The sequence below is a fragment of the Apodemus sylvaticus genome, chromosome 1 (genome assembly GCF_947179515.1).
Source record: "Apodemus sylvaticus chromosome 1, mApoSyl1.1, whole genome shotgun sequence".
Taxonomy (NCBI): Eukaryota; Metazoa; Chordata; class Mammalia; order Rodentia; family Muridae; genus Apodemus; species Apodemus sylvaticus.
The window spans coordinates 64,550,763-64,576,910 of record NC_067472.1 but is presented as its reverse complement, the minus strand read 5'-3'; the positions used below and the strand labels follow the sequence as shown (position 1 = coordinate 64,576,910).

Sequence of the window (26,148 nt, the reverse complement as noted above, 5' to 3'; positions counted from 1 at the left end):
AAGTACAGGCAGATGCTGAGGGAGGGATGCTTCCACTCAATGAGCTTGAACTCTTTCCACATGTTCAAGAAGATGAGGGAGGAGCAAATGTCCTTATTGATTCAGATCTACATGGAGAAAGTAAATAAAATATTTGTGATTTTCCTATGGTGTGGTGCAGACAAAAAAAAAAAAAAAAAAAAAAAAAAGACAAGAGGCTGCCATGAAGGAAGTATATTCACTCCTTCCCTTTCTGACAGCAGAGAGTGTGGAACCAGACTTTGAAGTGGTAAATGGTGATATTGTCTCAGAACCTGACAGATACAGCGTTGGACCTGATACTCTCCATAATGATGCTAGGTCTCAACCAGACAGGAGTGACAGAGTTTATACTGGAAGGGTTCTCAGAGCACCCTAGTCTAAGACTGTTCCTCACAGGCTGCTTCCTGTCCCTCTACACAGTGGCTCTAATGGGCAACATTGTGATCATTGCTTTGGTCACCTCCAGCACTGGGCTCCACAGTCCCATGTACTTTTTCCTGTGCAACCTGGCCACCATGGATATTGTCTGCACCTCCTCTGTGATTCCCAAGGCCCTGATTGGCCTAGTGTCAGAGGAAAACACCATCTCCTTCAAGGGGTGCATGGCCCAGCTCTTCTTCCTTGTTTGGTCAGCATCCTCTGAGCTGCTGCTACTCACAGTCATGGCCTATGACCGCTATGTGGCCATCTGCTTTCCCCTGCACTACAGCTCTAGGATGAGCCCACAGCTCTGTGGAGCCCTGGCCATGAGTGTATGGTCCATCTGTGCTCTGAATGCATCTGTGCACACTGGTCTAATGACACGGCTGTCATTCTGTGGACCCAAGGTCATCACCCACTTCTTCTGTGAAATTCCTCCACTCCTCCTGCTCTCCTGCAGCCCCACATATGTGAACAGCGTTATGACTCTTGTGGCAGATGCCTTTTATGGAGGCATCAACTTCATGCTGACCCTGTTATCCTATGGCTACATCATTGCCAGCATCCTGCGCATGCGTTCTGCTGAGGGCAAGAGGAAGGCCTTTTCTACCTGCTCATCCCACCTCATCGTGGTCTCTGTGTACTACTCATCTGTGTTCTGTGCCTATGTCAGTCCTGCTTCCAGCTACAGCCCAGAAAGAAGCAAAGTTTCCTCAGTGCTGTACTCAGTCCTCAGCCCTACCCTGAACCCCCTCATCTACACACTGAGGAACAAGGATGTCAAACTAGCCCTGGGCAGACTCTTCCCTTCTTTCTCACATTAAGTGGAGATGTGTAGAATAATCTCCTAGACTCAGCTCTTCCTATACATGCTTTCCTGAGAGCAGCTTCATGGAGCAAAGTGTATCTATTGCTGCTTCAGAAAAACTTTTTCTGATGCACATACTGGTCAATTCCACTTATTGTAACTTCCAAAACAACAGAATTCCTAGAGGCAATGTAAACACATCATCAAGTTTATTTCCTGATAAATACAAACCATTTCGAAAGTAATTAAAGTTTATCTAAATAGAGATTCCGTATTCCTGGATTGAAAGATTTTGAGTGACAATAGTGATTGTCACAGAATAAATTTCTTTTTTCCTGTGACTCCCTGTAACCATCACAGGGCCTTGTTTTAGAACTAGGATTTAGAATGTAAATCTCTTGAGGAAGGTCGAGGGGTCAGCATGGCCACAGAGTCTCAGAAAGTACAAAGTTGAGTGGCTTGGCTTCTCTATTTTACAGCTTCCTACTGAGCCATGGAAGTCAAAGTTTAAGTTTCAAAAATGACCTCACATATGTCACACAGTGTACTTATGACAATGGTGATGGTCGAACTCATGGGAAAGATTAATTATTTTCAACAAAAAGCTCTGGGGAAACTAGATGAATGTCTGCACACAAAGGGTAAAGTGGAAGCCTGCATACACTATCAGTGAAAAGTACCATATGCATAGACGAAAACGCCGGGGCTGAACCTCCTTCATACAACCTATTTTAATCATATTCTTTCCCCTCCCATAACTCCCAGATCCTACCTACCTACCTACCTACCCATCCAATACCCTTTCTCAAACAAAACACAAAAACACAAAACAAATCCAAGCCAGTAAGAAGAAAAAAAAGTTTATTTTTCATTGACTACTCCTGGCTAAACTTTTGTTTGTTTGTTTTGTTTTTGTTTTTTCAAGACATGGATTCTCTGTGTAGCCCTGGCTGTCTGGGAACTCACCCCATAGACCAGGTTGGTCTCAAACTCAGAAATCCCCTGCCTCTGCCTCCCCAAGCTGGGAATAAGGGCATGCACCGCTGTTGCTGCCGCAGCTGCTGCCGCAGCCACAGCCACCGCCACCACCACCTGGCCCTGAATAAACTTTTTTTTCTTTTTAAAATTTTTTTATTCTTTTTTTTAATTAGATATTTTCTTTATTTACATTTCAAATGTTATCCCCTTTCCTCCTTTCCCCTCCCACAACCCCCAAAGCCATCCCCCATCCCCCTGCTCACCAACCCACCCACTCCTGCTTCCCTGTCCTGGCATTCCCCTACACTGGGGCATCAAGCTTTCACAGGACCAAGGTACAACTCAGATGTACTCAGTCTGCATTATAACTTCCATGTGATAGTGTATTTGAAGGCTTGTCTTGGACATGGGTCAGGATTTGGTGACACCAGTCTTACTCCATTGAAACAGACAGCCATTTGCAGTACGGAGTACATTGTCATTTTCTTTCTTTCTTTTTTTTTTCAAGATTCACTCCAGATATTTATTTTTATATATGACAATTATTTCTTTTTTTAATATTTTTATTTTCTATATTCTTTGTTTACATTCCAAATGATTTCCCGTTTCCCGGATTCCCCCCCCACCCATATATCCCATAAACCTTCTTCTCTCCATCCATTCTCCAATCACCTCCTTCCTTTTTTTTTCTGTCCTTATATTCCCCTCCAATGCTAGATCAATCCGTTCAAGGATCAGTACCTTCTCCATACTTCTTCATGGGAGATATTTGTTATTTGATTTGTACCTTGGGTATTCAGGGTTTCTGGGCTAATTAATATCCACTTATCAGAGGTTGCATTCCATGTGTATTCTTTTGTGACTGGGTTACCTCACTAAGGATGATATTTTCCAGATCAAACCATTTGCCTAAAAATTTTGAGAATTCATTGTTTCTAATTGCTGAGTAGTATTCCATTGTGTAAATATACCACATTTTCTGTATCTATTCCTCCTTTGAGGGGCATTTGGGTTCTTTCCAGCTTCTGGCTATTATAAATAAGGCTGCTATGAACATAGTGGAGCATGTGTCCTTATTTCATGCTGAAGAATCCTCTGGATATATGCCCAGGAGTGGTATAACAGGGTCCTCAGGAGGTGTCATGTCCAGTTTTTTGAGGAACCGCCAGACTGATTTCCAAAGTGGTTGCACCATCTTGCAATCCCACCAGCAGTGGAGGAGTGTTCCTCTTTCTCCACATCCTCGCCAACACCTGCTGTCTCCTGAGTTTTTGACCTTAGCCATTCTGACTGGTGTAAAGTGAAATCTCAGGGTAGTTTTGATTTGCATTTCCTAATGACTAATGATGTTGAGCACTTCTTAAGGTGCCTCTCGGCCATCTGAACTTCTTCAGGTGAAAATTCTTTGTTTAGATCTGTACCCCATTTTAATAGGGTTATTTGGTGCCCTGGGGTCTACCTTCTTCAGTTCTTTGTATATATTGGATATTAGCCCTCTATCAGATGTAGGGTTGGTGAATATCCTTTCCCAATTTGATGGTTACCATTTTGTCCTTTTAACAGTGTCCTCTGCCTTACAGAAACTTTGTAATTTTATGAGGTCCCATTTGTCAATTCTTGATCTTAGAGCATAAGCTATTGGTGATCTGTTCAGGAACTTTTCCCCTGTGCCCATGTCCTCAAGGGTCTTCCCCAGTTTTTTTTTCTATTAATTTTAGTGTGTCTGGTTTTATATGGAGGTCCTTGATCCACTTGTAATGAAGTTTAGTACATGGAGATAAGAATGGATCAATTCGCATTCTTCTGCATGCTGACCTCCAATTGAACTAGCACCATTTGTTGAAAAGGCTATCTTTTTTCCACTGGATGTTTTTGGCTCCTTTGTCAAAGATCAAGTGACCATAGGTGTGTGGGCTCATTTCTGGATCTTCAATTCTATTCCACTGGTCCATTTGTCTGTCACTGTGCCAATACCATGCAGTTTTTAACACTATTGTTCTGTAGAATTGCTTGAAATCAGGGATACTGATTCCCCCAGAATTTCTTTTGTTGTTGAGAATAGTTTTAGCTATCCTGGTTTTTTTGTTATTCCAGATGAATTTGAGAATTGCTCTTTCTAACTCTATGAAGAAATGAGTTGGGATTTTGATGGGGATTGCATTGAATCTGTATATTGCTTTTGGCAAAATGGCCATTTTAACTATATTAATCCTGCCAATCCATGAGCATGGGAGATTTTTCCATTTTCTGAGGTCTTCTTCCATTTCCTTCTTCAAAGTCTTGAAGTTCTTGTCATACAGATCTTTCCTTGTTTGGTTAGAGTCAGACCAAAATACATTATATTGTTTGTGGCTATTGTGAAGGTGTCATTTCCCTAATTTCTTTATCAGCTGGCTTATCCTTTCAGTATAGGAAGGCAACTGATTTGCTTGAGTTGATTTTATAACCAGCCACTTTGCTGAAGTTGTAGGAGTTCTCTGGTGGAGGTTTTTGGGTCACTTAAGTAGACTACCATGTCATCTGCAAATAGTGATAATTTGACTTCTTCCTTTCCAATTTGTATCCCCTTGACCTCCTTATGTTGTCTAATTGCTCTAGCTAGAACTTCAAGTACTCTATTGAAAAGATATGGAGAGAAAGGACAGCCTGTCTAATCCCTGATTTTAGTGGGATTGCTTCAAGTTTCTCTCCGTTTAGTTTGATGTTAGCTACTGGTTTGCTGTATATTGCTTTAACAATGTTTAGGTATGGGCCTTGAATTCCTTTTCTTTCCAAGACTTTTAGCATGAAAGGATGCTGAATTTTGTCAAATGCTTTTTCTGCATCAATAGGATGATCATATGGTTTTTATTTTCTTTGAGTTTGTTTATGTAGTGGATAGCATTGATGGATTTTCTTATATTGAACCATTCCTGCCTCCCTGGGATGAAGCCCACTTGATCATGGTGGATGATCATTTTGATGTGTTCTTGGATTCGGTTGGCAAGAATTTTATTAAGTATTTTTGCATCAATATTCATAAGAGAAATTGTCCTGAAGTACTCTTTCTTTGTTGGATCTTTGTGTGGTTTTGGTATCAGCGTAATTGTGGCTTCATAGAATGAGTTGGGTAGAGTTCCTTCTGTTTCTATTTTGTGGAATAGTTTGAAGAGTATTGGTGTTAGGTCTTCTATGAAGGTCTGATAGAATTCTGCACTGAAGCCATTTGGTCTCGTGCTTTTTTTTGGTTGTGAGACTTTCTATGACCCTTTTTATTTCTTCAGGTATTATGGGACTGTTTGGTTGATCTATTTGATCCTGATTTAGTTTTGGTGTCGGATATCTGTCTAGGAAACTGTCCATTTCCTCCAGATTCTCAAGTTGTGTTGAGTATAGGCTTTTGTAGTAGGTACTAATGATTTTTTTTAATTTCCTCAGTTTCTGTTGTTATATCTCCCTTTTCATTTCTAAGTTTGTTAATCTGGATACTGTCTCAGTGCCCTTTGGTTAGTCTGGCTAAGGGTTTATCTATCTTGTTGATTTTCTCAAAGAACCAGCTCCTGGTTTTGTTGATTCTTTGTATGGTTCTCTTTGTTTCTACTTGATTGATTTCGGCCCTGAGTTTGATGATTTCCTGCCTTCTACTCCTCCTGGGTGAAATAGCTTCTTTTTGTTCCAGGGCTTTCTGGTGTGTCATTAAGCTGTTAATGTATGCTCTCTCCATTTTCTTTTTGGAGGCACTCAGGGCTATGAGTTTTCCTCTTAGCACTGCTTTCATTCTGTCACATAGATTTGGGTATGTTGTGTCTTCATTTTCATTAAGTTCTAAAAAGTCTTTAATTTCTTTCTTTATTTCTTCCTTGACCAAGGTATCATTGAGTAGAATATTGTTCAGCTTCCACATGTATGTGGGTTTTCTGTTGTTTTTGTTGTTATTGAAGGCCACTTTTACTCCATAGTGATCTGATAGGAGGCATGGGATTAGTTCAATCTTCTTATATTTGTTGAGGTCTGTCTTGTGACCAATTATATGGTCATTTTTGGAGAAGGTACCATGAGGTGCTGAGAAAAAGGTATATTCTTTTGCTTTAGGATAGAATGTTCTATATATATCTGTTAAATCTAATTGGTCCAAAGCTTCAATTAGGTTCATTGTGTCCCTGTTCAGTTTCTGTTTTCCTGATTTGTCCATTGAGGAAAGTGCAGTGTTGAAGTCACCCACAATTATTGAGTTAGGTGCAATGTGTGCTTTGAGCTTTAATAAAGTTTCTTTTATGAATGAGGGTGCCCTTGCATTTGGAGCATAGATGTTCAGGATTGAGAGTTCTTCTTGTTGTATTTTTCCTTTGATCAGCAAGAAGTGTCCCTCAGAGTCTCTTTTGATGACTTTGGGTTGAAAGTCAATTTTATCTGATATTAGAATGGCTCCTCCAGCTTGTTTCCTGAGACCATTTGCTTGTAAAATTGTCTTCCAGCCTTTTACTCTAAGGTAGTGTTTGTCTTTGACCCTGAGGTGTGTTTCCTGTATGCAGCAAAATGTAGGGTCCTGTTTACGGATCCAGTTGGTTAGTCTATGTCTTTTTATTGGGGCATTGAGTCCATTGATGTTAAGAGGTATTAAGGAATAGTGATTGCTACTTCCTGTCATTTTTGATGTTATTTTTTAAATTTGAATGCTTAACTTCTTTTGGGTTTGATGAAAGGTTACTATCTTGCCTTTTCCAGGGTGAAGTTTCCCTCCTTGTATTGGTGTTTTCCTCCTATTATCCTTTGTAGGGCTGGGTTTGTGGATAGATATTGGGTAAACTTGGTTTTGTCATGGAATATCTTAGTTTCTCCATCTATGGTGATTGAGAGTTTTGCTGGATATAGTAGTTTTGGCTGGCATTTGTGTTCTCTTAGAGTCTGCATGAGATCTGCCCAGGATCTTCTAGCTTTCCTAGTCTCAGGTGAAAAGTCTGCTGTGTTTCTGATAGCTCTTCCTTTATATGTTACTTGGCCTTTTTCTCTTACTGCCTTTAATATTCTTTCTTTGTTTAGTACATTTGGTGTTTTGATTATTATGTGACAGGAAGTATTTCTGTTCTGGTCCAGTCTGTTTGGAGTTCTGTAGGCTTCTTGTATATTCATGGGCATCTCTCTCTTTAGGTTAGGGAAGTTTTCTTCCATAATTTTATTGAAGATATTTGCTGGCCCTTTAAGTTGTAAATCTTCACTCTCATCTATGCCTATAATCCTTAGGTTTTGTCTTCTCTTTGTGTCCTGGATTTCCTGGATATTTTGGGTTACAAGCTTTTTGCATTTTGCATTTTCTTTAACTGTTGAGTCCATGGATTCTATGGTATCTTCAGCATCTGAGATTCTTTCTTCTGTCTCTTGTATTCTGTTGTTGATATTTGCATCTATGGCCCCTGATTTCTTCCCAAGGTTTTCTATCTCCAAAGTTATCTCCCTTTGAGTGTTCTTAGTTGTTTCTACTTCTGATTTTAGATCCTGGATAGTTTTGCTTAGCTCCTTCACTTGCTTATTTGTGCTTTCCTGTAATTCTTTAAGAGATTTTTGTGTTTCCTCTTTCATGACCTCAGCCTGTTGACCAAAATTCTCCTGTATTTCTTTAAGTGTTTTTTGCGTTTCCTCCTTAGTGGCTTTTGTATTCTCCTGAATTTCTTTCAATAATTTTTGTGTTTCCCTTGTAAGGGCTTCTAACTTTTGATCCATTTTCTCCTGAATTTCTTTAAGTATGTCCTTCATGTGTTCCTGTACCATCATCATGAGCAGTGATTTTAAATCCAAATCTTGTTTTACTGGTGTGATTGGGTATTCAGGACATGCTGTTAAAGGAGAATTGGGTTCAGATGCTGCCATATTGCCTTGATTTCTGTTAGTGATGGTCCTGTGTTTGCCTTTTGCCTCACTGGTATTAGTTGGTCTTGTCAATGCTGGACTCACCAGTGCAAGCTGCCTCTTCCCAGGTGGCCTCTGGTGCACAGCTGACCTCCTGCACTGCCTGGAGACAGGGTGCTGTGGCCCAGGCTGTTCAGATCCTGAAGCAGATACCTGAAGGCTCCCACCGGGGCCTGCTGCACTCATCAGAGCACACTGACTCCTCCCAGCCGGCCTCAGCAATGCCCCTCTTGCCTTTTGCGGGACCTGGAGATGTGGAGTTGCAGCCCAGGCTGTTCTGGATTCCGAAGCTGTGATCTGAGGGCTCCTGCCAGAGGCCTCAGGACTGGAACCTAAGCTCTATGCCTCCAGAGCAAGCTGTGCGCTCCCAGTCTGCTTCAGGGTGCACACCAGGTCTCTTGCACTTCCTGGAGACAGAGTCCTGTGGCCCAGGCTGTTCAGATCCCTAAGCAGACACCTGAAGGCTCTGCCGGGCCTGCTAGACTCACCAGAGCACACTGACTCCTCCCAGCCAGCCTCTGCAATGCCCCTCTTGCCTCTTGCCTCTTGCCTCTTGCAGGACCTGAGATGTGGCGTTGCAGCCCAGGCTGTTCTGGATCCCGAAGCTGTGCCGCCAGAGGCCTCAGGACTAGAACCTAAGCTCCGTGTGCTGGAGCAAGCTGTGTGCTCCCAGTCTGCTTCCGGGTGCACACCAGGTCTCCACATTGTCATTTTCAAACTATAGCTTTTTTCATCTTCAGAGGTTCCTAATTATAATTCTTTTTTTATTTGATATATTTTTTATTTACATTTCAAATGATTTCCCCTTTTCTGGCTCCCCATTCCCCAAAAGTCACATAAGTCCCCTTCCCTCCCCCTGTTCTCCTCCCTACCACTTCTCACTTCCCTGTTCTGGTTTTGATCTATACTGCTACCAAACATATGAAAGATCTGTATGACAAGAACTTCAAGACTATGAAGAAGGAAATGGAAAAAGACCTCAAAAAATGGAAATACCTCCCATGCTCTGGATCAGCAGGATTAATATAGTTAAAATGGCCATTTTGCCAAAAGCAATATACAGATTCAATGCAATACCCATCAAAATCCAAACTCAATTCTTCATAGACTTAGAAAGAGCAATTCTCAAATTCATCTGGAATAACAAAAAACCCGGGATAGCTAAAATTATTCTCAACAACAAAAGAAATTCTGGGGGAATCAGTATCCCTGACCTCAAGCAATACTACAGAGCAATAATGTTTTAAAAAAAATGCATGATATTGGTACAGTGACAGGCAGGTGGATCAATGGAACACGATTGAAGATCCAGAAATGAACCCACACACCTATGGCCACTTGATCCTCGACAAAGGGGCTGAAAACATCCAATGGAAAAAAGATAGCCTTTTCAACAAATGGTGCTGGTTCAACTGGAGGTCAGCATGCAGAAAAATGTGAATTGATCCATCCTTGTCTCCTTGTACTAATCTCAACTCCAAATGGATCAAGGACCTCCACATAAAGCCAGACACTCTGAGGCTAATAAAAAAGAAACTGGGGAAGACTCTTGAGGACATCGGTACAGGGGGAAAGTTCCTGAACAGAACACCAATAGCTTATGCTCTAAGATCAAGAATTGACAAATGGAACCTCATAAAACCACAAAGTTTCTGTAAGGCAAAGGACACCATCAAAAGAACAAATTGGCAACCAACAAATTGGGAAAAGATCTTCACCAACCCTATATCAGATAGAGGGCTAATATCCAATATATACAAAGAACTCAAGAATTTAGATCCCAGAAAACCAAATAATCCTATTTTAAAAAATGGGGTACAGAGTTAAACAAAGAATTCTCACCTGAAGAACTTTGGATGGCTGAGAAGCATCTTAAAAAATGCTCAACTTCATTAGCTACTAGGGAAATGCAAATCAAAACAACCCTGAGATTTTACCTTATACCTGTCAGAATGGCTAAGATTAAAAATTCAGGAGACAGCAGGTGTTGGAGAGGGTGTGGAGAAAGAGGAACACTCCTCCACTGCTGGTGGGGTTGCAAATTGGTACAACCACTCTGGAAATCAGTCTGGCAATTCCTCAAAAAACTGGGCACGTCACTTCCAGAAGATCCTGCTATACCACTCCTGGGCATTTACCCAGAGGAATCCCCAGCATGTAATAAGGATACATGCTCCACTATGTTCATAGCAGCCCTATTTATAATAGCCAGAAGTGGAAAGAACCTAGGTATCCCTCAACAGAAGAGTGGATACAAAAAAATGTGGTATATATACACAATGGAGTACTATTCAGCCATTAGAAACAATGAATTCATGAAATTCTTAGGCAAATGGATGGAGCTGGAGAACATCATACTAAGTGAGGTAATCCAGTCTCAAAAGATCAGTCATGGTATGCACTCACTAATAAGTGGATATTAGCCTAGAAAACTGGAATACCCAACACATAATCCACACATCAAATGAGGTACAAGAAGAACGGAGGAGTGGCCCCTTGTTCTGGAAAGGATCAGTGTAGCAGTATACAGCAAAACTGGATAAACTTCTTAAAACACTCCAAGAACATCAATGAGGAAAAGGAGGAAGAAGGAGAAAGAAGTTCATCAGTAGCCACTGCTAAGACTGGTGGTGCAACAATGCAGTGGAGAAAAGGCAACGTCTGCAGCAACTGCTACTGAAAAGATGCTTTATCTTTTTCAGACTAAAGATGTTCTTCATCAACTTCCTTCCTTCTTCTTTCTAAAGTTGCACTGTGCCAGGTCTTGTGATGCAAATTAGATATGTCGCAGTACTTAGCGCTTCATCCTTGTGACCAAAATACCTTTTCAAAACATTTATTCTGCCTGGTCATTTTTGAGGACTCAGTCCATGGACACTTGGCTCTTTGTTTTGGCCTATGAGACAGGGCATATGTAATGGAGAAACTTCCTACCATCATGGCAGCCCAGAACCCATAGAAGAGAAAGACCAGTGTTCAGTGGGCTTTCTCCTTTTTCCCTTCATCCCATGCTATCTAGTCCTCAGTCCCTGGGGTGCTGCTGCTCACAAGAACACTAATCTCCTCCTTCAGTAAATCCTTCCTGGGAACACTCTCACCAGAAGACAGGTTAGCTTCTATCATTGGTGGGAACAATGGGGGTGCTGGAAGAATAGATCTGAAGTGAAGCTGTGAAGTTTACCAGGCAGTATGAAGGAGCCTGCTTTCTGGCTTCAGAGTCTGGGGAATAACATGCAGGTCCTTCTGCAGATGACAGACTCAAAGGACAGACACAAGTGCGATCTCTCTGACAATGTGACTCTTCATCTACATAACAAAAAGGAGTTCTGGACATTCCCTTTAGTTTCTACTCTCTTGACTCATAAGTTGAATAAAAGAGCAAGCTAGGCTCATAGCCAATGGAAATAGCTTTTGGATGTGGGTTGATGTCATGTGTCAAATCCCTGAGCAAATTGTGTTTGCATCAAGGACCTGACTTTTCATGGAAACAGAGTTGGCCATGTCTCAGCAAGCTGACACGTGGTGATGCCAGGAATGAAAATAAAATCAGCAACGGGCCGTGGAGGGTATGAGACTCAGTGAGGGGCTCTGCTTTGATGCAGCTATCGACCAGGAATGTAGACTATAGCATTCAGATCCTGGAGCCAATGGCAGAGTCTCCAGAGACAGACTCAGTGCATTCACTCTCTGGCAATGCAGCTTGCCATCCATGTGACAGAAGTAAGTTCTGCATCTCCATTCCAGGAGCTTCATTCTCCCTAAGCCATCAGACCAGGGCAAGGCACCTAGGACACAAGCTGAACCCCAAAATAAGGTTGGCCCTCCTTGGGGTCAAAGGTTTTCTAACTGTCAGGATGCCTCAGATGACTCAGATGTGAGCCACAGCAATTAAGATGGTCCTCAACCCAGACTCAACGAGCTTCCCAAAGAAACAAACAAGGATCTCAGGCTGACCCGAAAGCACCAAACTCCAACAGTCATATGCCACATGGGGTCACTAGAGCAGAGCAGATGCGATGCCATTGTCAGCTAGAGTATGTGTACTAGCAGTTAGCACAACCTGTAACCTGACTTGGGCAATCAGAGTACAATGAATACTGAGCTTTTCCCTGGGTGTGAGCCATGAGTCTACAGTTGGAACAAGGTTGGGCCTATTGTCCTATCTACCATGGCCTCACCAGCAGGTACACAGTGTGACACAGTACGGTCAGCCACGGCCAGGATGAAAATGGGATTCAGGCTCCCAATGAAAGTACTTCACCTACTTCCACCAATCTTACTCTATACTAGAGCTTGGTCCCAGATATTCAAGGTGTTAGGTGCATGCTAGTGAAGTTCCTACCACTTTGTGATGCTCAGATGACTATCCTGCTAGGGTCATGTGGGAAGAGAGATGTGGCAAGACTATGCAATGATGGCTCTGCTCCCATTTGCCAACCAGAAAATCAATATCAATGTGATAAAGGTCCCATCACAACTGGCAGGTGTATGTACCTCTTCCTGAGATAAACCTTCACACTGTGTGTTTTTACCTTCCTAGCCACAGAGCCCTATAGACACTGTCTGTTTGTCCAGGCTGCCCTAAATTTCACAAAGACTGTCAATAGCCAATGTCCATGGCATATATATGGTGTCCTGAATGCCACATGTCCAGATCCAGTTGCCAGTTTTAGAAGAAGCCCAGATATCATTAGGAAATATTTTATTGACTTCTTTTTTTCCAATCATGTTTGGTTCTATCCTGGGTCTCTAGGATATCCAACCTCCAGTCCCTGTCCCTCTAAGCGGTGCCGAGGGTGGGTTCTTTCTGTGGCATGATTCTAAAGCTGAACCAGTCATTGGTTGGCCACTCCCACAATTTTTGTGCCACCTTTACTTGTAGACAGAAGCCTAATATGATCATCATCAGAGAGGCTTCCAGCAACTGATGGAAGCAGATGAAGAGACCCTCAGCCACACAGCAGATGGAGAATCCTACAGAAGATGCAAAGGAAGGATTGTAGGTATCAAAAGGGTCAAAGACACCACAGGAAACCTCACAAAATCTACTAACATTGGCTCATAGGGGCTCACAGAAACTAAACCAGGAACTAGGGAGTCTGCATCGATCTGACCTAAGGTCTCTACAAGTATGTTCCGGTTGTGCAGCTTGATCTTCTTGTAGGACTCCTAACAGTGGGATCAGGGGCTGTCTCTGACCTTTTGCCTACTTTTGGGACCCTTTTCTTCCTTCTGTGTTACCTCATCTAGCTTTAGCATGAGGGGAAGTGCCTAGTCTTACTGCCACTTGATATGCCGTATTTGGTTGATAGCCCTGGGAAGCCTACCTGTGTCTGAAGGGAAATGGAATAGAAGTGGGTAGGGGTGGTAGATAGGGACTGGGAGGCTAGGAGGGAGGAGAAACTGTAGTAGAAACATAATTTATGAGACAATAAAAATTAAAAAAAATAAACCCAGATAAACTTTAGTATATTTAGTAAAAGTATGCACCAAATCCTGCCTGGGAAATTCAATTATAGAGTATTTGTTGTGTATCTAAAATACGGGTTGAAGTAGACATCCAATATTTTTCTTGCAATGGTAGCTGAGACACTACCAAATACCACTCTATTTCCCTGTCTTTGAGACCAGTAGCAAATGGCAAGCTCCTCATATCAAGATTTGGGTGTCTGAGAAGTGAACCACAAAGCCATATGGACTTGAAGATTTCCTTAACACCATCTCAACCCTCTTGGACACCTACTGCCCAGAGGGGTCATGAGGAGATTGCTGCCTGTACAGTCTCTTTAGAGTGCTGAGAAAGACAAGAGACAGATGCAATACAGGCTCATTCTTCCTGCTTGGGGAACTAAGGTGAGTTCTTTTCATGTTGCCTCTACTAAGGAAGGGAATGAGATAAACAGGTCCCCCAGGTAGTCAGAGTAACAGTGTTACACTAATGATGACAGAAAGGCTAAAGACAGGAGCTTCTGCTGCTGAGAGGTTTCTCTCTAAACCTCCTCTAGATTCTGTATCAGGAATCTGGCTCCAACTACTCCTGAATCATGTATTTGTGAATATGTATTTGTGAATAAGGCGCATGAACTCCACTGGGACCAGGAATGCTTCAGTTCCCAAACACTAGAAAAGTCACAAGTGTGAACTTATCTATATGAATACAGGCTTGGAGCTGGATATCTAGGAGCTAGTAGACAGAAATCAGATAGATAGATAGATAGATAGATAGATAGATAGATAGATAGATAGATAGATAGATAGAAAGAAAGAAAGAAAGAAAGAAAGAAAGAAAGAAAGAAAGAAAGAAAGAAAGAAAGAAAGAAAGAAAACAATCCTGTGACTTCCTCTGTAGACATCAGAAGTATTCACGGGTGTGCATCCATATTTTTTGACACAGGAGACCCTCATGATCTTAAGTGTCCCAAAGTCTGGAAATACATCTGTATAATACGTTCTCCTTATCATAATTCCATTAAACTTCAATATGACAACAATTTTCATAGCATACACATTTTATTTGGCATTACAAATAATAATTTTGTCCCTTTGTCAACCTTGGCTCCCCTCTGCCCACAGAAGGTGGGAGGCAGGGAAGCAGGATGAAGAATGAGCCCTTTCTGGGTTAGATGCTTACCTCAAAGATGGTTTTGTTCTTTTCATCTTTCTTGGTGATAGTTTACATTTTAACATTTCAGTTTCCCAAGGTTCTCTACCCCCACTGGTTTTACTACTTAATGAGCAGAGAATATTCTGAAATGATTATCTTAAGTACACTTGCAGCTAACCTACAGCTGCTCTGCACAGAACAAAACATGTCCAGGAGAACTGCTGTTTGGTATTGAAATGCTTGCTTCTAGGAAACACACTCTGCTCTCCCCGTGGCCCTCCAAAACTAGGAAATTTTCAAGTTGAATTCCTAAGTGACAGTATTCAATATGCTGCAGATACTCAGATGCTGCAAGAGAAGCCAGCCAGGTCTAAGGTCCCTCAGGGTCTCACTACACAATTCAGTCTGGAGGTTTCTGTCTCGCTGCTCAGAATTCATAGATATCAGTAGTAAGCATTTTTCTTTCTTTAAAACCCCAGCTAGGTTATGTTTTTGTTTTAATCCCAAGTGTGAGATATGGGGCTACTTTGAATTATCCACAGCAGCTAACTGATTTGTCTCCTGCTCTGCAGGAGACAAGAATCCTGTGATTCTTCCAGATGAAGATAATTTATGTTTGGAATTGTAGGGATTCTTGAGAGGGTTATAAAAATGCCAGAATCCCAGTAGGTTGTGGCAGCTGCTTTTTCCTCTGCTGCTGCTGGTTCTTCCTGCTGCTTTTGATGTTTGCTAGGTTGCTAAATTTTTGGTTTGCTGTTTGCTGGATTGCTGGTTGGAGATATCTGGACAATGAGGCTTGCCTCAAGGAACTCGATGTCCCTAATCATCAGGAAGTAGTTTAAAGAGATCTTAGCCCTTTTCCCTCTTACGTTTCTCACCTACCTAGTGTTGGAGGTTGGAAGGGACTGGGGTGGAGGAGGGTGAACCCAATAAAGTAACCCAAAAGTCCAGCTATAGTTACCTGCCAACATAAAGAAGTATTGACTTGTATCTGGATAGCCTTGGCTCTATGACGCAACCCAAGACAACCTCTGCCCCATGGGAGGTCTTCCCCAAGCCCTGGGCCATGTGTCTTTGTACCTGACTGCCAAGTCCACAGTGAAGATTATTCAGAAGATCATTACCAGGACAGACAGGACACAGGACACAGTTTTTCTGTGTTCCTGCTGTCTGTGGCCAGAAGCCAGATGCTGGTCCAATTGTTTGCATCCAAGTCTCGGGTAGAGTTATAGCAAGAGAGGACTCATGGTCATGGTACTAGCAGGTTCTAACTACATGAGTCCATTTGTGGGAAAATCTGCCTGTGTTTGGGTCTGTGGTAACAAGTACCATGGATGGGAAAAGGTCACCTACACTCTGAATCTCAACAGAAGCAGATACCAAGCTGGATTCCTGCAGGATGCCCTGATAAGCATCTAGGCAGACAGGCTGCAGTTTCACATGCTCCAGCCCCTCAGGATCTGGGTGACTCTAGGCATTCCTCCAAGATGGAGCTGTGCGAGTCCAGCTCCCTGAAATACAGTGATCCTGTGCCCTTAAATGGACCTACTCCTTGGCCAATGTGGTTTCTCTTACTCACTCCTCAAGGTACAAGTATCAGGATAGCAAATGTCTTCACCATGACAAAATGCTAACAGAGAAGCAGAGTAAAGCTGCAACATATTCATGGTGCTGGAAATTTTTTATTTTAAATTTAAAATGAGTGGCAATATATTTTCTTTTAATTAAGCCTATATTCAAATATAAAAGCCTTCACAGCAATGATCACATTTTCACCTTTGTTTTTCTTTCACCTCCACCTTTGTGCAATGTCCCTTCCAGTCTAAGCTGCCAAAAGCATTTACATGGCGTGGAACAATATGAAAGGACATTCATTGTGTGTAGAGAGGAGTTGAAAAGCTAAAGGAGGATTTCCCTCACCCATTGTGTTTCCCCACATGCCTGGGAGAAAATGTGACTGCATGACGCCATTCTTAGTTGCCGTGTGCAGAGTCTGTTTAAGATTTATCACACTTTCCAATGAGTCCCTTTCCCTCTCTTCTTGGCTCTTCATCATTATGTCTCCTCACCATCTTTCATCCTTTCTTGGCTGTCATGAAGGTGATACAGTCCCTGACTATGTGCAGATGGGACCTCTGGTCCAGCATTTCCTCACCGTTGATTGTGGATAGGAATCACGGGAAGGTCACTGAGGTCATATGCCATCACGGTATACAGCTCCAGGGACCCATGGCATCACATCCATAGGTCTGCCCATAGCCTACCTGCATATTGGCATTTCAGGAGCATCTCATTAACTTTCCATTGTGTAAATCCCACTGCTGCATATAAGAAACATCTTGCTTTATATGCCTAGTTGGTCATGTATACATAAGTTATATATTTCCTATTATTCAGTTCATAAAGGACTCCAAACAAATGATTTTACCAGTTTTCTTTTTTCTTTATTTTTTCTTTAGACATTTTCTTTATTTACATTTTGAATGTTATCCCCTTTCCTTGTTTCCCCTCAGAAAGCCCAGTATCCCATCCCCCCTCCCCCTGCTCACTAACCTACCCACACCTGCTTCCCTGCCCTGGAATTCCCCTACACTGAAGCAATGAGCCTTCAAAGGACCAAGGGCTGCTTTTCTCATTGATGTCTGATAAGGCCATCCTCTTACATATTTGCCTGGAGCCATGACTTCCTCCATGTGTACTCTTTGGTTGATGGTTTAGTCCCTGGGAGTTCTGGTGATACTGGTTAGTTCATATTGTTGTTCCTCCTATGGGGCTGCAAACCCCTTCAGCTCCTTCAGTCCTTTCTCTAGCTCCTCCATTGGGGACCCTGTGCTCAGTCTAGTGGTTAGCTGATAGCATCACCTCTGTTCTTGTCAGGCACTGGCAAAGCCTCTCAGGAGACAACTATATCGGCTCCTGTCAGCAAGCACTTGTTGGCATCCACAATAGTGTCTGCATTTGGTGGCTATACGGAATGGATCCCCAGGTGGGGCAGTCTCTGGATGGTCTTTCCTTCAGTCACTGCTGCACACTTTGTCTCTGTATTTCTTCCTATGGGTATTTTGTACCCCTTCTAAGAAGGACCAAAGTATTCCACACTTTAATCTTCCTTTTCCTTGGGCTTCATGTGGTCTGTGAATTATAACTTGGGTATTCTGAGCATCTGGGCTAATATCCACTTAAGAGTGAATAAATACCATGTGTGTTCTTTTGTGATTGGGTTACCTCACTCAGGATGATATTTTCTAGTTCCATCCATTTGCCTAAGAATTTCATAAATTCGTTGTTTTTAATGGCTGAGTAGTACACCATTGTGTAAATGAACCATATTTTCAGCATCCATTCCTCTGTTGAGGGACATCTGGGTTCTTTCCAGCTTCTGGCTATTATAAATAAGGCTGCTATGAACATAGTAGAGCATGTCTTTGTTACTTGTTGGAGCATCTTCTGGGGATGTGCCCAGGAGTAGTATAGCTGGATCCTCTAGTGTTACAATTTCCAGTTTTCTGAGGAACAGACAAACTGATTTCCAGAGTGGTTGGACCAGCTTGCAATTCCACCAACAGTGGAGGAGTGTTCCTCTTTCTGCCCATCATTGCCAGCATCTGCTGTCACCTGAGTTTTTGATCTTAGCCATTCTGACAGGTATGGGGTAGAATCTCATGGTTGCTTTGATTTGCATTTCCCTGATGACTAAGGATGTTGAACATTTCTTTAGGTGTTTCTCAGTCATTTTACTCATATTACTCAGTTGAGAATTCTTTGTTTAGCTCTGTACCCCATTTTAATAGAGTTATTTGGTTTTCTGGAGTGTAACTTCTTGAGTTCTTTGTATATATTAGTCCTCTAACAGATGTAGGATTGATAAAGATCTTTTTCCCAGACTGTTGGTTGCTGTTTTGTCCTATTGACAGTGTCTTTTGCCTTATAGAAGCTGTGCAATTTTATGAAGTCTCATTTGTCAATTCTTGCATAAGCAATTGATGTTCTGTTCAGGAAATGTTCCCCTGTGCCCACGTGCTCAAGGCTCTTCATCACTTTCCTTTCTATTAGTTTAAGTTTATCTGGATTTATGTGGATGTCCTTGAGTAGACAGACTTGTCTAGTCCCTGATTTTAGTGGGATTGTTTCAAGTTTCTCTCCATTTAGTTTGATGTTGGATACTGACTTGCTGTATATTGTTTTTACTATGTTTGGGTATGGACCTTGAATTCCTGATCATTCCAAGACTTTTATCATGAAGGGGTATGTGGCATTTTGTCAAATGTTTTTTCAGTATCTAATAAAATAATTATGTGATTTGAGTTTGTTTATATATTGAATTATGTTGATGGATTTCCATATATTGAACCATCCGAGCATCCCTGGGATGAAGGCTACTTGATCATGATAGATGATCATTTTGATGTGTTCTTGGATTCGGTTTTTTGAGAATTTTATTGAGTATTTTTGCATCGATATTCATAAGGGAGATTGGTCTAAAGTTCTCTTTCTTTGTTGGATCTTTGTGTGGTTTTGGTATCCGTGTAATTTTGACTTCAGAAAAGGAATTGGGTAGTGTTCCTGCCGTTTCCATTTTGTGGAATAGTTTGAAGAGTATTGGTATTAGGTCTTCTTTGAAGGTCTGATAGAACTCTGTACTAAATCCATCTAGTCCTGGGCTTTTTTGGTTGGGAGACTATTAATGACTGCTTCTATTTCTTTTAAGGGTTATGGGTTGTTTAAATCATTTATCCAATCCTGATCTAAATGTGGTACCTGGTATTCGGTCTAGAAAATTTTCCATTTAATCCAGATTTTCCAGTTTTGTAGAGTTTAGGCTTTTGTAGCAGAATATGGTTTCTGTTGTTATGTCTCCCTTTTCATTTCTGATTTTGCTAATTTGGATACTGTCTCTGTTTCCCCTGGTTAGTCTGGCTAAGGGTTTACCTATTTTGTTGATTTTCTCAAAGAACTAGCTCCTGGTTCTGTTGATTCTTTGAATGGTTCTCTTTGTTTCTACTTGGGTGATTTCAGCCTTGAGTTTGATTATTTCCTGCCATCTACTCCTCTTGGGTGAATTAGCTTCTTTCTGTTCTAGAGCTTTCAGGTGTGCTATCAAACTGCTAGTGTATACTCTCTCCAGTTTCTTTTTGGAGGCACTCAGAGCTATGAGTTTTCCTCTTAGCACTGCTTTCATTGTGCCCCATAAATTTGGGTATGTTGTGCCTTAATTTTCATTAAATTCTAGAAAGTCTTTGATTTATTTCCTTATTTCTTCCTTGACCAAGGTATCATTGAGTAGAGCACTGTTCAGATTCCATGTGTATGTGGGCTTTCTGATGCTTTTGTTACTATTGAAGACCAGCCTTAATCCATAGTGATCTGATAGGAGGCATGGGATTAGTTCGATCTTCTTAAATCTTTTGAGGACTGTTTTATGACTGATTATATGGTCAATTTTGGAGAAGGTAACATGCAACGCTGGAAAGAATGTACCTTCTTTTGATTTAGGATGGCATGTTTTATAGATATCTGTTAAATCCATTCGGTCCATAACTTCTGTTAGTTTCAGTGTGTCTCTGTTTAGTTTGTGTTTTCATGATCTGACCATTGATAAGAGTGTGATGTTGAAGTCTCCTACTAGTATTGTGTGAGGTACAATGTGTGCTTTGAGCTTTAGTAGAGTTTCTTTTATGAATGTGGGTGCCCTTGCATTTGGAACATAGGTGTTCAGAATTGAGAGTTTCTCCTGATAGATTTTTCCTTTGATGAGTATGAACTGTCATTCCTTATCTTTTTTGATGACTTTTGATTGAAAGTGTATTTTATCCAATATTAAAATGACTACTCCAGCTTGTTTATTGGGACTATTTGCTTGGGAAATTGTTTTCCAGAACTTTACTGTGAGGTAGTGTTTGTCTTTGACACTGAGGTGCATTTCCTGTATGCAGCAAAATGCTGGGTCCTCTTTACATAACTACTCCATTAGTCCCCATCTTTTTATTGGGGAATTGAGTCCATTGATGTTAAGAGATATTAAGGAATACAGATTGTTGCTTCCTGTTATTTTTGTGTTATTTTTATGTTTGTGTGGCTTCTTTTGGGTTTGTTGAAAGATTACTTTCTTGCTTTTTCTAGGGTGTACTCTCCCTCCTTGTGTTGGCATTTTCCATCTATTATCCTTTGTAGGGCCAGATTTGTGGAAAGATATGGTGTAAATTTGGTTATGTCATGGAATATCTTGGTTTCTTCATCTATAGTAATTGAGAATTTTGCTTGGTATAGTAGTCTGGGTTGGCATTTGTGTTCTCTTAGGGTCTGGATTAGATCTTCCCAGAATCTTCTAGCTTTCATACTCTCTAGTGAGAAGCCTGGTGTAATTCTGATTGGTCTGCCTTTAGATGATACTTGACCTTTTTCCTTTACTGCTCTTAATATTTTTTTTATGCATTTGGTGTTTTGACTATTATGTGACAAGAGGAAATTCTTTTCTTGTCCAGTCTATTTGGATTTCCGTAGGCTTCTTGTACGTTCATGGACATCTATCTTTAGGTTAGAGAAGCTTTCTTCTATAATTTTGTTGAAGATATTTCCTGGTACTTTAAATTGGAAATCTTCACTCTCTTTTATATTTATTATCCTTAGGGTTGGTCTTATTTTGTCCTGGATTTCCTGGATGTTTTGGGTTAGGAGCTTTTTGCATTTTGCATTTTCTTTGACTGTTGTGACAATGTTTTCTATGGTTTCTTCTACACCTGAGATCCCCTCTTTTATCTCTTGTATTCTGTTGGTGCTACTTACATCTGTGATTCCTGATCTCCTTCCAAGGTTTTCTATCTTCAGGGTTGTCTCCCTTTGTGATTTCTTTATTGTTTCTATTTCCATTTTTAGATCCTGGATGCTTTTGTTCAATTCCTTCACCTGTTAGTCTTTTCCTGTAATTAGTTGAGGGATATTTGTGTTTCCTCTTTAACCTGTGTTCTCCTGTATTTCTTTAAGGGAGTCATTTATGTTCTTTTAATGTCCTCTATCATCATCATGAGATGTGATTTTAAATCAGAGCCTTGCTTTTTTGGTATGTTGTGATAAACAGGGCTTGCACTGGTGGGAGAACTGGGTTCTGATGATGCCAAGTAGCCTTGGTTTCTGTTGCTTATTTTCTTGCCCTAGCTTTTCTCTATCTGGTTATCTCTGGTGTTTGCTGATATTGCTGTCTCTGACTGTGGCTTGTCCATCCTGCAAGCCTGTTTGTCAGTACTTCTGGGAGACCAGTTATTTCTTGGAGGAATTTAGGTATGGAAAGCTATGGTACAGGATCAGCCATGGGTGCAGACAGACACGGGGAGGCTCCTGTTCCTGGAGGCTTCATGGATCCTATGCCCTGAGGGTTCCGGGAGGGACCCTCTGAACACCAGTAGTGTTTGTTTTACCTGCGCTCACAGACTTGTCTGCACTCCTAGGAAGCTAACTCTTTCCCAGTGCTATTTGGGTATGGAGTCCTGTGGCACAGGATCAGCTCTTGGCACCTACTGATCCATTTATTATTATTCATACAGCTAAACACCTATACATCATTCAACAAATTCACCATCCAGCTATCTATTATTCACTTATCCACCATCTAGCTATCTATTATTCACTCACCCAACATCCAGCTATTATTCACTTATCCACCATCCATCCATCTACTATTCACTTATCCACCATCCAGCTATTATTCACTTATCTACCATCCAGCTGTTATTCACTTATCCACCATCCACCCATCTCTTACCCTCTTACAGACCCACTCATGTGTCACATCCATTTAGAGTGTCTGCATGGCTTGTCAATTTCTAGAATTGTTGCTGTATTTGGATGGAAAGTGCATTGGACTATAAATTACCATGTGGGGATTAAAATCTGGAGTATACTGAGTCTCCACATGCCTGAACATACCATGTCTCCACTATTTAAGTCTTTTTAATTTTTTTCAGCAATGTTTCTGAGTCTTGGTGAACAAGGAGTATCAAAACATTCCCTGTTATACTCTATTGTAAATGATATTTTAGCACTTGAATCTCCAATTATTCTTTGCAAGTATGAAGATATTAAAGTATTTGTTTTCACACATTTGCTTTCCATTCTTTAGCATCATGGAACCCACTTACTTCTTTTTAAATTTTTATGTATTTTATTTGATGTGTATGTGTGTACCTGAACACACATATGCACATCACATGCATGCATGTGTCAGCAGATGTTAGAAGGTGGTGTCAGATCCATGGTCCTGGAGTTATGGGTGGTTTTACACTAAATTAATGCTAGGAATTGTACCCATAACCTGTACAAGATCAAAAGGAGCTCTTAACCTCAGGCCTATCTCTGCAGACCTCATTTACTTCTTTTAAGAGACATTTTTGTGGTGGAATCCCAAAATATTCCACATGACTAATGTTGTATGCAGATTAAAAACAGACTTGTTCCTTTCCTTACTCTTCAACCTCTGTGCTTCACATCTTTTCAGCCTTGGTAGTGATGTTAGTTTCTAGAACAATGCTGAAAAGAAGCAGTGAGAGGAAGTACCATTTGCCATTTTAGGGGGAGCAGGATAAGTATTTAGTTTCACCACCATGCATCACAGCAACTCCCAGTCTTTATCCTTTATGGGGATAAGGAAGGGCCGGGGTGTTTCTTATTTTGCTGAGAAATCTTCATAAAAGAAGAATTTTAAAAGCTAAGTAAAATTAATTAAAACAAAAAACTGGAAGCAGGAGGAATAAGCTACTTGAATAAAGCTTGTCAATGAACTCAGTAACCTTGCTTTAGAGAGGCTCAAGTGTAGCAAAAGGAAAGGAGTGAACACATAGTAGCACGTGAACAATGTGTTAAATGTAGGGAAAAAGGCAGTGCCAAGTACAAAAGACTCAGGGAAACGCTTTTTCCATGTGTGTCCATTTCAGATGAAGTCTCTGCAGGGACACAGAGGCTGAGACAGCAGCAACTAGGTAAAACACATGCTGCTTTTTTCTTTGAACCCCTGCTTATCTGGACCACCCATTTCAAAGTACCACCCACATTGAAGGTGTGGCTTCTTCACTCAGTTAATCCACTCTGGAAATGTCCTTACAAACAAACTGAGAAGTATGTTTCCAAGGTGATCTAGGTTCCAACAAATTGAAAGTCAAGATCAACCATCACAGAACCCTTCCATCCTCTATGAGTCCTTAAGGGTAGCATGAGCCTTGTAGGCAGCACTATGTAGATCTAATCTCTCTTTTGTATCTTCCTGCCACTAAACAATACTTTGGAGAATTTTATTTATAGCTAGGGTAACTATGCATATTAACTGCTGTCTTTTGTGAATTGGTCAGGATATTTTTTTATTATCTAGAGTTCTTATTATAACATAGAACCACCAATGAGATTTTTTAATCACCCACAAGGTAAACGCATCTCGCCAGTTCTTCCTATGACAGCAAGGAAGCATAATCAGCTCTTGCACTACCAGCATCTTTTCCTAGGACAAATTTTATAGCTGGATCTCTCCTGTTTGAAATAGAGTACAGGAAGGTTCCCTATAGAAGACTGTTTTTAACCAATCTAATGTTCATTTAGGAGCTCGCAAGAATTCAGATCATGAGTCCTGTTCTGGAAACTGAAAAATAAATGAAGGAAATTGGGGTTTAGAAAATAGGATGGGACTTTCCAAGGGTGGCTAGTGATAGTTAACATTTTCCTTTCTGTTTATTGTTGAAACAATAAAGTCTGTGAACCCTTAAAAAAGAAACAAAGAAACAAAGAAACAAAGAAAAAACAAAGAAAGAAAATAAGAAGGGTGAGTGATGAACAGACAAGCTTCCTGAGAGAAACGCATTCACTCTGCCCTCTCATGTCAACAGGGTAAGTTTTAAAATGGTTAAGTTTGAAAAACAGACATCGAGGCTTTGGACTATGACCTTGTCTCAGAGGCTTGTACACACAGGAATGGATCCAGAGCTGTTCAATGCTAATGTCGAGTGCCAACCAGACAATAGTGACTGGGTTCATGTTACAACTGTTCTCGGAACAGCTGAGTTTGTGAATGTTCCTGCTTGGCTGTACCCTGTTCGTCTATGCCATGGCGGTCGCAGACAATGCAGACGATGCTGGGGTCCAGCACTGGCATCCACAGTCCCATGCACTTCTTCCTGTACCACCATGGACAGTGTCTGTACCTCCTCTGTGCTTCCCAAGGACCTAGTTGGTCTGCTGTCTGAGGAAAGCACCACCTCCTTCAAGGAGTGCACGGCCCAGCTCTTCCTTGTCCAGTCAGCATCCTCTGGGCTGTTGCTGCTCATGGTCCATGCTATGATTATTACATGGCCATCTGCTGTCCCTGCACTATAACTTTAGGGTGAGTCCACGGCTGTGTGGGGGCCCTGGCTGTGGGTGTCTGATCCATCCTGGCACTAAATGCATCTGTGCACACTGATAATGTGGCTGTGAACAGAATCATGATTCTCATAGCCAACGACTTCTATGGCGGTATCAACTTCTTGCTCACGCTACAGTCCTGTGGCTGTGACTCAACCTCATTCTGCACATGTGCTCAGCTGAGACGAAGGAGAGGGCCTTCTGTCTCTTCTCCACACTACCCAGTAGCCTGTGAAGCACTTGTCCGTGCTCTGTGCTTGTGTGAGCACCACAGTCCCAGAAAGTTGCAGTGTCTTCAGAGCTATACTCAGGCCTACATCCTTCCTTGAACCTGCTCACCTACACACTGGGAAATAAGATCCAATAAGCCATGGGAAACGTGTGCAGTTTTTCAAACTACAGATGAAAATGCACAGTCTGCCCTTCAGGCCTATGTTCCTCACACACTTGCCTTACTGAGAATAGCTCCATAGAGTACAGAGGCAGCTGTCATGATAAAGAAAATAACCAGCCATTGGGAGGCTGGGGCATGGAGCAGCAGTGGCAGAGACACGGAGCAGCCATGAGAGCCAGGTCCAGACACCGACATGTGAGCCACTGCTTCATGCTGTGCTGATGCTGGTGTGCCACGCTAGCCTGTCTCCCAGGGCCAGGTGACTTGTCCTTTCAGCTTCTTTCTCACACTCAGATGAATGCTGGGCTTCAGAAATGGGACACTACACAGAAAATGAGAACTGCTCACTATCCCACCCCAGCCGAATTGGGCGCATATGCTAAGAAGGTCGCAAACAACCCACTGACTATAAAAATCTTCCCCAGCAGTGTGAAGGCTCTCCAGCAGAAATAAGGCCCTCAACACATCAGCCCAGTGCTACAGTGCCTACCCGACTCAGGCTGCCACCAAGGCAGGCCTGCTTGCCATTGTCAAGGTGCCAGCCGAAAGCATACTCAAGGACTTGGATGGCACCTGAGCTCGGTTACTCCCTGAGGCCATGATGAACCCCCTATGCTACTGTGGCACGCAGCACTTTTGCCCACCCACAGGCCCAGGCTCTGG

At 41.7% G+C, this 26,148-nt stretch overlaps 1 protein-coding gene and 1 pseudogene across 1 annotated transcript; both read left to right on the top strand.

The window, feature by feature from the left end:
• Positions 1–314: 314 nt before the first annotated feature.
• LOC127678699 (olfactory receptor 13A1-like) lies at positions 315–1,265 on the top strand. The gene has a single exon (XM_052173848.1). The coding sequence runs from the start codon at positions 330–332 to the stop codon at positions 1,263–1,265; it is 936 nt and encodes a 311-aa protein (XP_052029808.1). The 5' UTR covers positions 315–329.
• A 23,422-nt stretch (positions 1,266–24,687) lies between these two features.
• LOC127678289 (olfactory receptor 13A1-like) lies at positions 24,688–25,497 on the top strand (annotated as a pseudogene).
• Positions 25,498–26,148: the final 651 nt, after the last annotated feature.